Source organism: Mustela nigripes, chromosome 1 (genome assembly GCF_022355385.1).
Source record: "Mustela nigripes isolate SB6536 chromosome 1, MUSNIG.SB6536, whole genome shotgun sequence".
Classification (NCBI taxonomy): domain Eukaryota; kingdom Metazoa; phylum Chordata; class Mammalia; order Carnivora; family Mustelidae; genus Mustela; species Mustela nigripes.
Window position 1 is genome coordinate 90,496,274 of NC_081557.1, and position 12,159 is coordinate 90,508,432.

Sequence of the window (12,159 nt, forward strand, 5' to 3'; positions counted from 1 at the left end):
GATTTCCGGCCTTTCTCCGCGGGCTCCGCCCCTTGCCCCGGAAGCGCTCGTTGCGGGTGGAGGTTTCTGGGCCGGTTTGGGAGAGGTGCTTCCTTTTTGTCCGACATCTTAGTGAGGCTGCAGGGGTGGACGCTCCTCTCCCAGCTTCGTTATGGTGAGCTCTCGGGAATGGGGGGCCGGGCTGTTCTGAGAGCCGGGCGGTGCTGGGGCGCAGTTGGGGCGACACCGGACGGAGGGCCTCAGACCTGCCGGGCCGCTTCTTCAAGGTGGGCGGGGGGATTGCTTCACCCATGTGCTCCGGTAGTGGGGTTAGGACGGTGCGGGGCTGCCTTGTGACCTGCCTGCATTCCCCCTTTTTTCTCTACAGCCGCCCAAGGATGACAAGAAGAAGAAGGATGCCGGAAAATCGGCCAAAAAAGACAAAGACCCAGTGAACAAATCTGGGGGCAAGGCCAAAAAGAAGGTAGGCGTGAGCTCCCCCCCCCCACCTAGGAGTGAGGGTCCGGGGACGTCGGACCCATGTGTCTTGGTAATAAGTGGCGTGTAGGGCAAATGGCTTTTAAGGTTGTGCGGTCTAGAGTCCGATTATTAGAGCTTGTACTCTGCATCACCGTTCTGTTGTTTTGGAAGAATAGGGTGGTACACGCTACTTAGAAGTTAACAATATGTAAAGTATTCTGAGGCTTAGTCCATTATATTTTTAGTTGGTATGGTGGGGTTCAGCCTGTATGGGAAAGTCGCATTTTTATTTTTTTCCCCCAGCGTGACGTATCTTTGGTGCTGTTAGTGGCAGCTAGAGTTCCTTTTGTTTTGTATCCTGGTTTCGATTATTTGAGTCTTTGTTTGTAGAACTTAGTAAAATCTGAATTTCGTAGGTTTGTATAGGCCAAGAAACAGCCACCCTTGCAGTATAGCAGGACGGCAGTGGAAGAGTTCTCTGACACCGGTTGTTTTTTTCGGGGGGGGGGCGGTGGTTTCTTCAGAAGCACTGATTTTCTTTGTCTCTTTGTGAGCAGAAGTGGTCCAAAGGCAAAGTTCGGGACAAGCTGAATAATTTGGTCTTGTTTGACAAAGCGACATATGACAAACTCTGTAAAGAAGTTCCCAACTATAAGCTTATAACTCCAGCTGTTGTCTCTGAGAGACTGAAGATTCGAGGTTCCTTGGCCAGGGCAGCCCTTCAGGAGCTCCTTAGTAAAGGTGAGAGGGGTGTGTTGTACTGGTGTGCTTTTATACGTTAAATTGGCTTGCCTGTAATAGCCATCTTCAATGTTTATACTGGAGTTTTGTAAAGTAGGCACAGGCTGACCACTAGCCATAATATTCTAACATGTTACCCCCTTGTGTAGACCCCAGAGCAGGGTTCATGGCCACTTTTGTCCTGTGGACCCTTATGTCCTATTGGTGGAGCTTCAGGATCCCTTGTTTTCAAATAAATTCATTTTATTTAAAGAGTTACAAAAGAAACCCAACATTGAAATATGGCTGTGAAAACAGTAAAAGCTTTGGTAGGAAAGCATTTTTTACTTAAGTATTCTTAAAATTTAGTGGTGATTTAATTACCATGATTTCATATTAATGTAAATGAATGTAAATGTTTTAAGCATCTGTAGTGTTTAATGTGGAAACAGTAATTTTTAAGTTAAAGCGCTATGAGGGTAAGCATCCCCATAGCAGGTAATGGGCCCTTCATTTAGGAAGAAAAAATAAAATTAGATCATCACCAAGACATGAGGGATGTTTGCCTTTGTTATTAAACTCTAATGCTCAAATTCAGTATTTTTAGTGTCTGTTAAATATTTCATAGTACTGCATAGAACCCCTACCCTTATTTTTTTCTCTGTAGGACTTATTAAACTGGTTTCAAAGCACAGAGCTCAAGTAATTTACACCAGAAACACCAAGGGTGGAGATGCCCCAGCTGCTGGTGAAGATGCATGAACAAGGTAAGAATGCATGAGGGCTTGTGGTGTAGAAAGTATATACATCCCACTTTTGTATTAGGCTCTAGAGTTCTGATTCTTTTATTTTTATTTTTTACAGATCCTCCAACTGTACATTTTGGAAAATAAAATTTTATTAAATCAAATACGTGGGTATGTCTCTTTCCTAAGAAAAGGATTTAGGTATGGGTTTGTTGGCTTGAAAAAGTATCCGGAAACGACTGGCTTTTTTTATGTGACTGTTTGTTTCTTGCTGCAGCTTCTGATTTGAACTGATGTCTGAAAGGAAATGAAAGGTTAGCGGGATAAAGGCTGAAATCTCCAAAGGGATAGTGGGTTGGGGTCCTGGCACTGGATCCACACCTGGATTGCCAGCGGCGTCCATTATTCCAGACCCGGCCGAAAGAGGGCAGCCAGCCTATACTGGTGCTGGAGCTATGATCAAAGTTGGCCCCAACTCTGTCTGGGGGCAGTTTCTTCAATTTCTGTTTTTCCTCTACAAAGAAAGAGTTTTTAAACGGTTTTGCTTTGATTAGGAAAATTTAGGTAGCCTGTTCTTGAATTTGTTAACTTACTTTCTTTAAGGAATTCTTCATAGGATGGTCCTATTTGTTGGTTTACAGAGCTGTATTCTTCATCCTGGACCATCCAAGGAGGTGTAGCACCTGGAAAAGGCCCATTAAGCAGGAATGAAGGCAGTCCTAAGTTTCAGACAAGTGTGAAACATGCCCTTGCTATAAACTCTTACCTAATGCTCAAAAGCAAAACCCCACGGGCTGGGGAATTTTTGACCATGGGCTGGTATTTAACAGCTTTGTTGAGGCATAACAGACCTACAACTGCCCAGTGGAAAATACACAATTTGAAAAACTTTGAGTGAAACCATCACAGTCAAGATATTAAATATCACCACTATATATTGTTCTGCCCCTTTAAAGGACTTCCCGCTCCTCTGTACCTTTTCCCAACCCCAGGAAACTATGAATATGCTTCTGTTAATCTAATTTGCATTTACTAGTTATGTACCTTTTTTCAATCTGGCTTCTAATAATTGACATTCATCTATGCTGCACTTAACAGTACCTTCTTTGTTGAGCACTGCTCTGTTCCTTCATGGAGGCACATTTGGATTCTTTTCAGCTTCAGTTTTGGGGTTTTGCAACTAAAGCTGTGACCATCTGGTGTGCAAGCCTTTGTGCAGACATGTTTGCTTGTCTCCTGCAATGTCTGGATCATAATGGTGGGTGTATGTTTAACTTCTTAAATCCCTGAACTGTTTCTCCAATTGGTTGTACCATTTTACATTCCCACCAGCAGTTTATGAATGTTTCTTCACATACACAGTCTTTAATTTTAGCCACTCTGATCAACCATCTTTCTACATGATTTTACTGAGTTTTGAGAATTCTTCATATATTTGAGATTCAAGTCCTTCATCAGATAGCACTTCATAATCAACCTTATTCTTTAAAAAGGTGATTGGGGGGCACAGTCAGTTCAGTGTCCACCTTTAAAAAAGATTTCAGTAAGTGAGCAAGCAGGGGGGTGAGGGAGAGAAGAGGGAGAGGATCTTAAGCAGACTTGGTGCTGAGCCTGAAGCCTGAGGTGTAGCTCAATCTCGTGACCCCAAGATCAGACCTGAGCTGAAACCAAGAGTCAGATGCTGAACTGACTGCATCACCCAGGTGCCCCCAAGATAATTAACTTTAAAAAATAATAAAATAATTGCCTCTTACCATCTGAGAAACACTGCTCTGGGCCTTACCTGAGTGGATGTTACCAATTCCTGGTGTCTCCTGTAGTTGGAAGGGGGGAGGGGGAAATCCCAGATAAGAAACTGATGACAGTATATTCCCAACTAGAAAAAGGACAAAGCCACGGGTTGGGGGTTGGGGGTGGAAGCACCACAGTGCTACTTCTGTCCCCTGGTTGGTGTTAAATTTTAAAAAGCACAGATAACTGAAAGAGTCCTGTTCCTCAAAAGACTTATGGTCTCAGTAGTAAAGATGTCCAAAAATAGAGTGCCTACTAGGTGTTACATTAGCAAAACTCTTTCCTCACAAGACAGTATATATTGTGGGGGGAGAGATTTAAGCATAAATTATACAGGTGACATTTACAGCTTTTTACATGGTCCCATGTACATTTGTAACAGGCAACCTGTTCACAGAAGCCTTCCATGAAAAGGTGACCTTTGAGCTAGGCTGAAGAAAGGTAGGCCTATCATTTTAAGGCAATGGCAGTGACACGTGCAAAAACCATAAGATGCACAGTATGGTTGGAGTGTACAAGACATCAGGTGAGGCAGTGGCTTTCTGTGTTCAGAAAAGGATTACAGGGGGCATAGAAACTTGCAGAAAAGTGTAACACAGGACATCTAGCCAGGAGGTAAAACAGGCCTACTCTTCAACAGGATGTAGGAGATGAAAGAAGAGGAAATAACTTGGCTACAGTTCTGGTAATCTAGGGACAGTAGGGGTTAGCTTCAGGTGACTGGAATGTAGTGTCCTAAATTGAGCAGAAATGGGGGGTTCTACAGAGGATGACTGTAGGAGTTGGCACTCCTCAGTGGCAGTGGAGGCAAGAGGTGTGGATGAGATCACTGGACGTTGGGGAAAGAAGTCTAAGAACACATTATGTCTCTGTCAAATAAAATCTTTTTTAAAAAACCCAACACACTATGGAGTGGTGCAGCCAAGAAACAAGATCTGGATGGCCAGAATAAGTACAAAACATGAGAGATGGATGTCCTGGGAATTGAGGGAGCACTGGCCCTTCCTGACTCGCTTATCCATGGTACCTGATGGCCGATGAATGTCAAAGGTTGTCCTGTCTCCATCCAGTCAAGCTCTGGGGCAGGTGGCAGGTCCAAGTAGGAGGGCTGCTGTGAGGTGGAGGCCACTAGACTGAAAAAGATAAGCAGGAGCCAGGCTGGCAGAGGAGGTCCTTGAGCCATGAGGATAGCAGAGGTGAACTCTTGCCATTTTCCAACCAGAAAGTTACAGAATGCTCTAACAATCCAAACTCAACGAGATTCCTTAGCAATTTTACCTGTTGGTCCCTTTCCAGCTTCCAAGTGCTGAAGAGCCTTCTTCTGGGTCTGGCACTGGCTGAGGCTGAGTTTGATTCAGGAAAAATAAATGTGTCTTGGATGCTTAAGAGTTTATCTAGGCCATGCTCCCACCCTCCAGTAGGAAACAAATTAGCATACTGACATATGGTACTACCCATTTTGCAAACTTCCTTTTTTCCCCTCCCAGCTCAGCCCACATCGCCACTGACAAGGCCTGCCCCCTGGCAGACAGGTAAGGGAATTCAAGCTGAACAGATGAAGCACGGAGTCCATGAGTTCTAGAAGAGCTGGTAGGTGAAATGCTGGACCTGGGAGAACCAGGGATCAGATGGATTTGGATACTGCTCTGGCTCCTCCGAGGGACACCAACCTCTAAGACAGACCGAACCAGCTCCTGCCGGCTGTGCTCCACCTCACGAATCTGAGCTGCCATCTGTGGGGGAGAGGCTGCTTAGCTTGGTACAAGGCCATGGGGCTGTGTCCTTCAGTGGCCTTTTAACTCACTTCTTTGATCACCTCATCCTCCTTTTCCTCATAGTTATCTAGACCTTTCACCATGGATTTCTTGAATCTGAAAAGAAAAAGGGCAAGTCAGCCAAGAACCTGTCTATGCATGTTACAAAAAATCCTCAGTAGATCATTTTTTCTTCAAATTTTGGATAATTTCAGAATCACAAAAACAAAATACAACATTTAACACCCATGGACCTTTCACCCAGATTCACTTAAACATTTTGCCATACTGGCTCCACTTCTCTTCTAGCACATATTTCCTTTTTGCGAAATCAAAAATGGGCTTTAGACCATCATGAGACTTAGAGTTGTTATTATCCTACAATACACACAGAAAGGTGTGCCAATACTACCAATATCACTATCAACAATAGAACTACTAACCAAAGCTCAGGATTTCTCCTGTTCTTCAGTCCTTAGTAAATATCCTAAGGCTATACAGTTAGAATTTTGAGTTGAAGTCACTTGAATTCTTACTCTTTTTATAACTTATCAATTTGATATATAGCTATGATAATCTGTCATTATTTGCAATGAGTTTTAGGATTTGCTTTCTGGTCTGATTTTATTTTGTAATTTATTTTTATAAATAGTGTCCCACAGCTCACACTATAGTTACCTAGCCCTTTTTGTTTCAGAGTGGCCTTTTTTGGTGGGTGGGCAAGGATTTGGGAAGCTGGCACTCCGGGTTTATTTTCTTCGATATTTAAGTGATAACCTGTCTAAATCTAAAAGTGGCTTGTGGTATCTTTACCAGTCAAAGCAGTCAAACTTGGCTTTGCCTTGTGCATGTGCACGTTAAATGTATAAGGTTCAAAAGTCAAAACTGGGGTGCCTGGGTAGCTCAGCTGGCTAAGCATCTGCCTTCAGCTCAGGTCATGAGCCCAGTATCAGGCTCCTTGCTCAGCAGAGAGTCTGCTTCTCCCTCTCCCACTGCTCATGCTAGCTCTTATACTTTCTCTAAATAAACAGAATCTTAAAAAAAAAAAGAAAAGAAAAAAAAGAAAACTAATAAAAAATTCAAAGAGTCTAGGGGCACCTGGGTGGCTCAGTGGATTAAAGCCTCTGCATTCAGCTCAGGTCATGATCTCAGGGTTCTGGGATCGTGCCCCGCATCGGGCTCTCTGCTTAGTGGGGAGTCTGCTTCCCCCTTTCTCTGCCTGCCTCTTTGCCTACTTGTGATCTCTCTGTCAAATAAATAAATAAAATCTTGAAAAAAAAAAGTCAAGGAGTCCATTCTCATAACTCTCAATTATAACTTTTTCTGCTCAACTATTCTTTATTCCCACCAAACACCGTTTGGAGCTGGGCCAGGGTATAAGGAGTTAGGCTTTTTGGCCTCAGTTCTCCATCTCCTGCCCAGTTTGAACCACAGATTTGAAGGATTTAGGCATTTCTCACCATTCCCTCATTATTCTTCACACTAAATAGGAAACAATAATAGAGGTCATGAGTTTTTCTGTAACTTTGGTTCTGGGATCCCCTTGGGTTCCATTTCCTATAATCTCAATATTGTCCTAATAAAAGTAGTGCGAGGCTGTCTGTGTCCTTTTCCCAAAGCAGCACTGACACCTGCTCTACGCTGGGCCAGCTGACTACACTCCAGTTTCTCAGGGTCCTTTAGGGGCCAGTTAAAATAGAGTCTAAAACTATTCAACGTGGGCACTGAATGAGTACCAGGTGCTTGCACACACTATTAAAAAGCCTCTTCTACTCCTAAGGGACCTTAATATTCTCTGTACCACACATTTAAATAATCGATTATAGTGAACTTTTATTATATACTATTCTCTATTTGCTCAATGGACTGTAAACCCCATCCCCCAACTAGAATATAAACTTTTCAAGGACTCTATCATACTTCTTTTGTGTCCAGTATAGTGATTAGAATAATGAGTGCTATGAAGACAATAGATACTTAAAAAGGCCCTGCAGAACTTTCCAATTAACAGAGAAAACTCCAGTACCTGACACAGACCCAGAGAAGTCCCATTCTGTTATTTCACCTTTCATAACTTACCTGGCATAGTCCTGGGGGGAGATCAGAAACTTCTCTTTCATTTGGAACTCAGCCTTGTTCTCCCACCAGAATCTGTTGGTTGCTTTCTTGTGCTCTGGGCTGAGAATGAATGGATAATCTCAATGATGGATTATAGAATATTACTCAGACATCTAGGCATTATATTAAGTAATGCACACTGATATCTGGGTTTCTGCCTCTGGGCAAGGATGACAGAATACTGTTACATCTTCCAGATGTCCAGTCTCCCCTCTTCCAATAAAAATGGGAGAGGGGCACCTGGGTGGCTCAGCCGGTTGGGTGTCGGCCTTCGGCTCAGGTCATGATCCTGGGGTCCTGGGATCCAGCCCCACATCCGGCTCCCTGCTCAGCACGGAGCCTGCTTCTCCCTCTCCCACTCCCCCTTCTTGTGTTCCCTTTCTCACTGTCTCTTTCAAATAAATATAATCTTAAAAAAAGAAAGAAAAGAAAGAAAGAAAGAAAGAAAGAGAGAGAGAGAAAGAGAATCTGGGAGATGATGGGAGGTAACCTTCTACCACTAAGACCAAGGCAGTCATAAGCCCTCCACGCGTCAAAGATGCGAGGCTATAAGCTGACTGGATCCAACCACAAAAGCGTTCCTCCTCTCACGCATCCCAAACCACCACCACCCGCCCCCCAACCCACCAGGATGCGAATGTGCTGGAGGCGGCTCCCAGGCCGGATCTCACCTGGCCAGATGCTCTAGCAGCCCCCCGTGCAGCACGGTCAGGTTTCCGTGGCTCAGGTGCTTCCGCACCTCACAGCCACAGCAAAGGCACCAGCAGCGCCGCTCGTGCTCGGGCACGTAGCGCTCCACCTGGGCGGCGCGGACGGCTTTGCGGGCGGCCTCTACCTGCGGCGGAGAGGGGAGAGGACGGGAGAGGTCAACCAGGACCCCAGTGGAACCCCCACGTCCCACCCCCTCGCACCCTCCCTGTACTGCCCGCATCCCCCACCCAGGCCGTCCGCGGCCACTTCCCGCCTCCCGTCCGCACCTGGGGCAGGAGCCGCTCCAAAGCTGCCTTCAGCGTCCGCTGGTGCTTGCGACTGTAGACGTGTCCGCGACCACAGAAGAAGGTCTGGCGGCACAGGGGGCAACGCTGCGCTGGCGCCATGGGCCCAAGAGCCGGCATCTGCGACGCGCAGCAGCTCTTTCGCTCTCCGGTGACCCCTGACCCCTAGGGGGCGGGGCGAACCCAGCGCTTCCCCCGCGACCCCCAGCGGCAGGCTGGCGCCACTGCAGACCCATTTGCGGCTGCGCGAGTCCCGCCCCGGGCTCTCTGCCGTCGGGTGCACCCAGCCTACATCAATATTCCCAGATGCTATCCGCCCAGGAAAAAGTGGCGGCACCGCTGTGCAGATGCCCGGGAAAGAGCGCGCGCGACAGTGAGGTGCCACTGCAGGACCGCAGACCGCACGCATGTCGGGGCATTGACAAGGACCCGCATTAGACAGTGGAACACATTGTAACTAGTATTACAGGGTGCTGTGTGTCCAGAGCTTTACATTCACGAGGCACTTAATCCTCACCATAGCCCTACGTGGCTATTATTACCGACATTTTACAGATGGGAAAACTGAGGCACGGGGAGAAAGTAACTATGGAAGGTTGCACAAGTGCGAAGCATCAGAGGCAGCACCTTTCATGCTCTGCTGTACCAGATGGTGGTAAGGAAGCATGCTGGAAGTGGCCTTCATCTAAGACCTAATCACAGCCATATACCCCAGGGTGTGTGTGTGTGTGTGTTCTGAGAAGCTGTTACTATAAAACTGTAAAAGGAAGCTATGAAAAGGGTGCAGAGTCATTGTTGAGGGTTAACAGACATGTTTATTCTGTAAGCATGCTCACTCAGTGGAATTTTCATTCTTTACACGCTACTTTTCCTAGAATGAAGAACCTTCCATCTGTCCTGCTCCCCTAAGCCTTAGGGCTTAAAGCAAATTGCTCCTTACAGGGCTGAAATCTCCAGGCTGTGATCTCTACCCTAGAGTACCCCCCAAAAAGCCTGGGGCCCAGCCCATACCTTACTTATAGGAGGTGCCGGACAGAACTAACAGAGTCCGAACTTCACTTGGATTTGTTACCAGTACTGGTGCATTAACCTGGATGGACTACAATGTCTGTGGGTGTATATACAGTCAACCCTACCTAATTCAGGCCCAGAAAGTAGCCAGACCCCCTTCAGATCTTGACCTCCTCTTGGAGCCTCCCAGTAGACTCAGGCCTCTGTCAGATGTGACTCATTTTAAAGACCCCACAACGCTCAATGCCTTGACCTCTCATCATTTCCTCGGAAGGGTCAGTCCTGGACCTTAAAAATGCTCCTCTGAATTCAAACTCTGAAGTTGTATTCTGACCACCATCTTCCATCCTCCCATGTGGCCTTAGTTTCCATCTTGCCTTTAACTGCAGGAAGATCTCCATTCCTGAAGATGAGTACTCGTATTCATTCACTCAGAAAACTTTCAGCATCTACCAGCTGCTTTGCTCTGAATTCTCAAAGTGTGGCCTCCAGGTCAGCAGCATCAGCATCTGGAAGCTTGTTAGAAGTGCAAATTCTGGGGCGCCTGGGTGGCTCAGTGGGTTAAAGCCTCTGCCTTCGGCTCGGGTCATGATCCCAGCGTCCTAGGATCGAGCCCCACATTGGGCTCTCTGCTCAGCAGGGAGCCTGCTTCCTCCTCTCTCTCTGCCTGCCTCTCTGCTTACTTGTGGTCTCTGTCTGTCAAATAAATAAATAAAATCTTAAAAAAAAAAAAAAAAGTGCAAATTCTTGGGCCCCACCACAGACCTACTGAATCAGAAACTCTAGAGTGGGGACCAGCCATCTATAGTTTAATGAGTCCTTCAGGGGATTCTAATGCTTAATCAAATTTGCTAATTAGTGGTCTAGGTTTTAGGTCCTCTTGGCTTCACTTTACTCACTGGATCCCACGACTGTTCCCACCACACTCTCATGGCAATCTATTACTTCCCTTGACCGTCCCAGACCTCTCATTTCGTCAAACCCCAAAAGCAGATCAACCCAGACATCTGTTTTCCTCATTTGTTCCCAGGTGCCTAGTGTAGACTACACTACTTCGACTTCCACTAACTTATTACCCCTCTGCAGTTTTGCTTTTGAAACTGTTTCCCTAAAGTTCTGCACCATGGAGTGCTCATTCAGTTGCAACTGAACTTGACTGTGTGAAATGGAATTCAACATCTATTCAACATCTTCCACCTGAGAACATCCCCTATTTTCATCCTCCCAGGGAACACCACCAAGCTAAATCCTGGAGTTTTGGGGAGAGTTATCTTTGATACCGGCTTTCACTCACTCCCCATATCCACCATGTTCAAGTTGCCTTACTGGATTATATATTACTGGATATACTCCTAGAGCAAACCTTGTTTCAATTTGTACAATTTTTCTAAAGGGTTTCCAAATGTGTGGTCTAAGTCAGCTCCATTTATCCTTCAGACTCTGGATTTAGGAAAGTCTCCAAGTGACTTTCTGGATTAATTTAATGCCTCTAAATTAGCATCAGGAAAAAAGTTAAATTTCCCAGGATGACTTTCAAAGCCTTTTACAGCATGTTTCCCAAATTCTTTTTGTCTTATCTCCCATCACTTCCCTGACCTCCTCTACCACCTCCTCCAGGCAATATGCTGGAGTACTCTGCATTTAGCATCTTCCAGCCCTTGGTTCCCTCTGCCTAAAATTTACTTCTTTCCAGCCCTGCCTAATAAATTCTATGATAAAGGATCTGAAATATGAACGAGAATGGAATTTCCATGTGGCTGGTGGCTTTGTCTGGCACATGGTAAGCTCTCAATCATTCACAGGCTCCTGTATCAATGTTATTATTGAATAAATGAAATGTCACCCCTTTTGTGAAGCCTTCTAGAGTTGTCTGCAAGATTTTTATTTTTATTTATTTATTTTTTTAAAAGATTTTATTTATTTATTTGACAGAGAGAAATTACAAGTACACTGAGAGGCAGGCAGAGAGAGAGAGAAGGAAACAGGCTCCCTGCTGAGCAGAGAGCCCGATGCGGGACCCGATCCCAGGACCCTGAGATCATGACCTGAGCCGAAGGCAGCGGCTTAACCCACTGAGCCACCCAGGCGCCCCAAGATTTTTATTTTTTTAAGAGATCTTATTTAGAGCACCTGGGTGGCTCAGTGGGCTAGGCATCTGCCTTTCGCTCAGATCATGGTCCGGGGGCCCTGGGATCGAGCCCCACATCAGCCTCCCTGCTAGGTGGGGAGTCTGCTTCTCCCACTGACCCTTTCTGCTGCTCATGCTCTCTCTCATTCACTCAGGTTCTCTCTCCTTGACAAAATACATAAAATCTTCTAAAAAATAAAGATCTTATTTATCTATTTATTTGTCAGAGAGAGAGAATGCACAAGCAGGGGGAATGGCAGGCAGAGGGAGAAGCAGGCTCCTGAAAAGCAAGGATCCCAATGAGGGACTTGATCCCAGGATTCTGGTATCATGACCTGAGCCGAAGGCAGATGTTTAACCTACTGAGCCACCCAGGAGCCCTAAAATAATAAAATCTTAAAAAAAAAAAAAAAGCGCTAAACTAAAAGTTTTTCTAT

General features: G+C 45.6%; 2 protein-coding genes across 3 annotated transcripts; one reads left to right on the forward strand and one right to left on the reverse strand.

Moving 5' to 3' along the window:
• Window positions 1-47: 47 nt before the first annotated feature.
• Window positions 48-2,089, forward strand: RPS25 (ribosomal protein S25). Its single transcript, XM_059415965.1, has 5 exons — window positions 48-154; window positions 368-463; window positions 1,017-1,200; window positions 1,847-1,946; window positions 2,044-2,089. The coding sequence occupies exons 1-4, from the start codon at window positions 152-154 to the stop codon at window positions 1,939-1,941; spliced, it is 378 nt and encodes a 125-aa protein (XP_059271948.1). The 5' UTR covers window positions 48-151; the 3' UTR covers window positions 1,942-1,946; window positions 2,044-2,089.
• CENATAC (centrosomal AT-AC splicing factor) lies at window positions 2,058-8,760 on the reverse strand. 2 transcript variants are annotated; one of them, XM_059415937.1, is made up of 11 exons: window positions 8,566-8,760; window positions 8,260-8,423; window positions 7,550-7,648; window positions 5,521-5,587; window positions 5,387-5,449; window positions 4,995-5,059; window positions 4,744-4,849; window positions 3,709-3,739; window positions 2,519-2,608; window positions 2,307-2,439; window positions 2,058-2,222 (listed from the first exon to the last, which is right to left on the reverse strand). In XM_059415937.1, the coding sequence occupies exons 1-11, from the start codon at window positions 8,701-8,703 to the stop codon at window positions 2,123-2,125; spliced, it is 1,056 nt and encodes a 351-aa protein (XP_059271920.1). In that variant the 5' UTR covers window positions 8,704-8,760; the 3' UTR covers window positions 2,058-2,122. The 2 variants fall into 2 exon arrangements, 1 of the variants encoding a protein (XP_059271920.1); XR_009407074.1 differs by lacking the exon at window positions 2,058-2,222 and adding an exon at window positions 2,692-2,782 and having other exon boundaries at window positions 2,350-2,439.
• Window positions 8,761-12,159: the final 3,399 nt, after the last annotated feature.

Bases quoted from the DNA above. Each gene is read 5' to 3' on its own strand.
- RPS25 (XM_059415965.1), top strand. The intron at 464-1,016 runs GTAGGCGTGAGC...CTTTGTGAGCAG, and splicing joins GGGGCAAGGCCAAAAAGAAG to AAGTGGTCCAAAGGCAAAGT. The intron at 1,201-1,846 runs GTGAGAGGGGTG...TTTTCTCTGTAG, and splicing joins TCAGGAGCTCCTTAGTAAAG to GACTTATTAAACTGGTTTCA.
- CENATAC (XM_059415937.1), bottom strand. From the start codon at position 8,703: ATGCCGGCTCTTGGGCCCATGGCGCCAGCGCAGCGTTGCCCCCTGTGC. The intron at 5,450-5,520 runs GTGAGTTAAAAG...TCTCCCCCACAG, and splicing joins AGGATGAGGTGATCAAAGAA to ATGGCAGCTCAGATTCGTGA. The intron at 4,850-4,994 runs GTAAAATTGCTA...TATCTTTTTCAG, and splicing joins AGCTGGAAAGGGACCAACAG to TCTAGTGGCCTCCACCTCAC.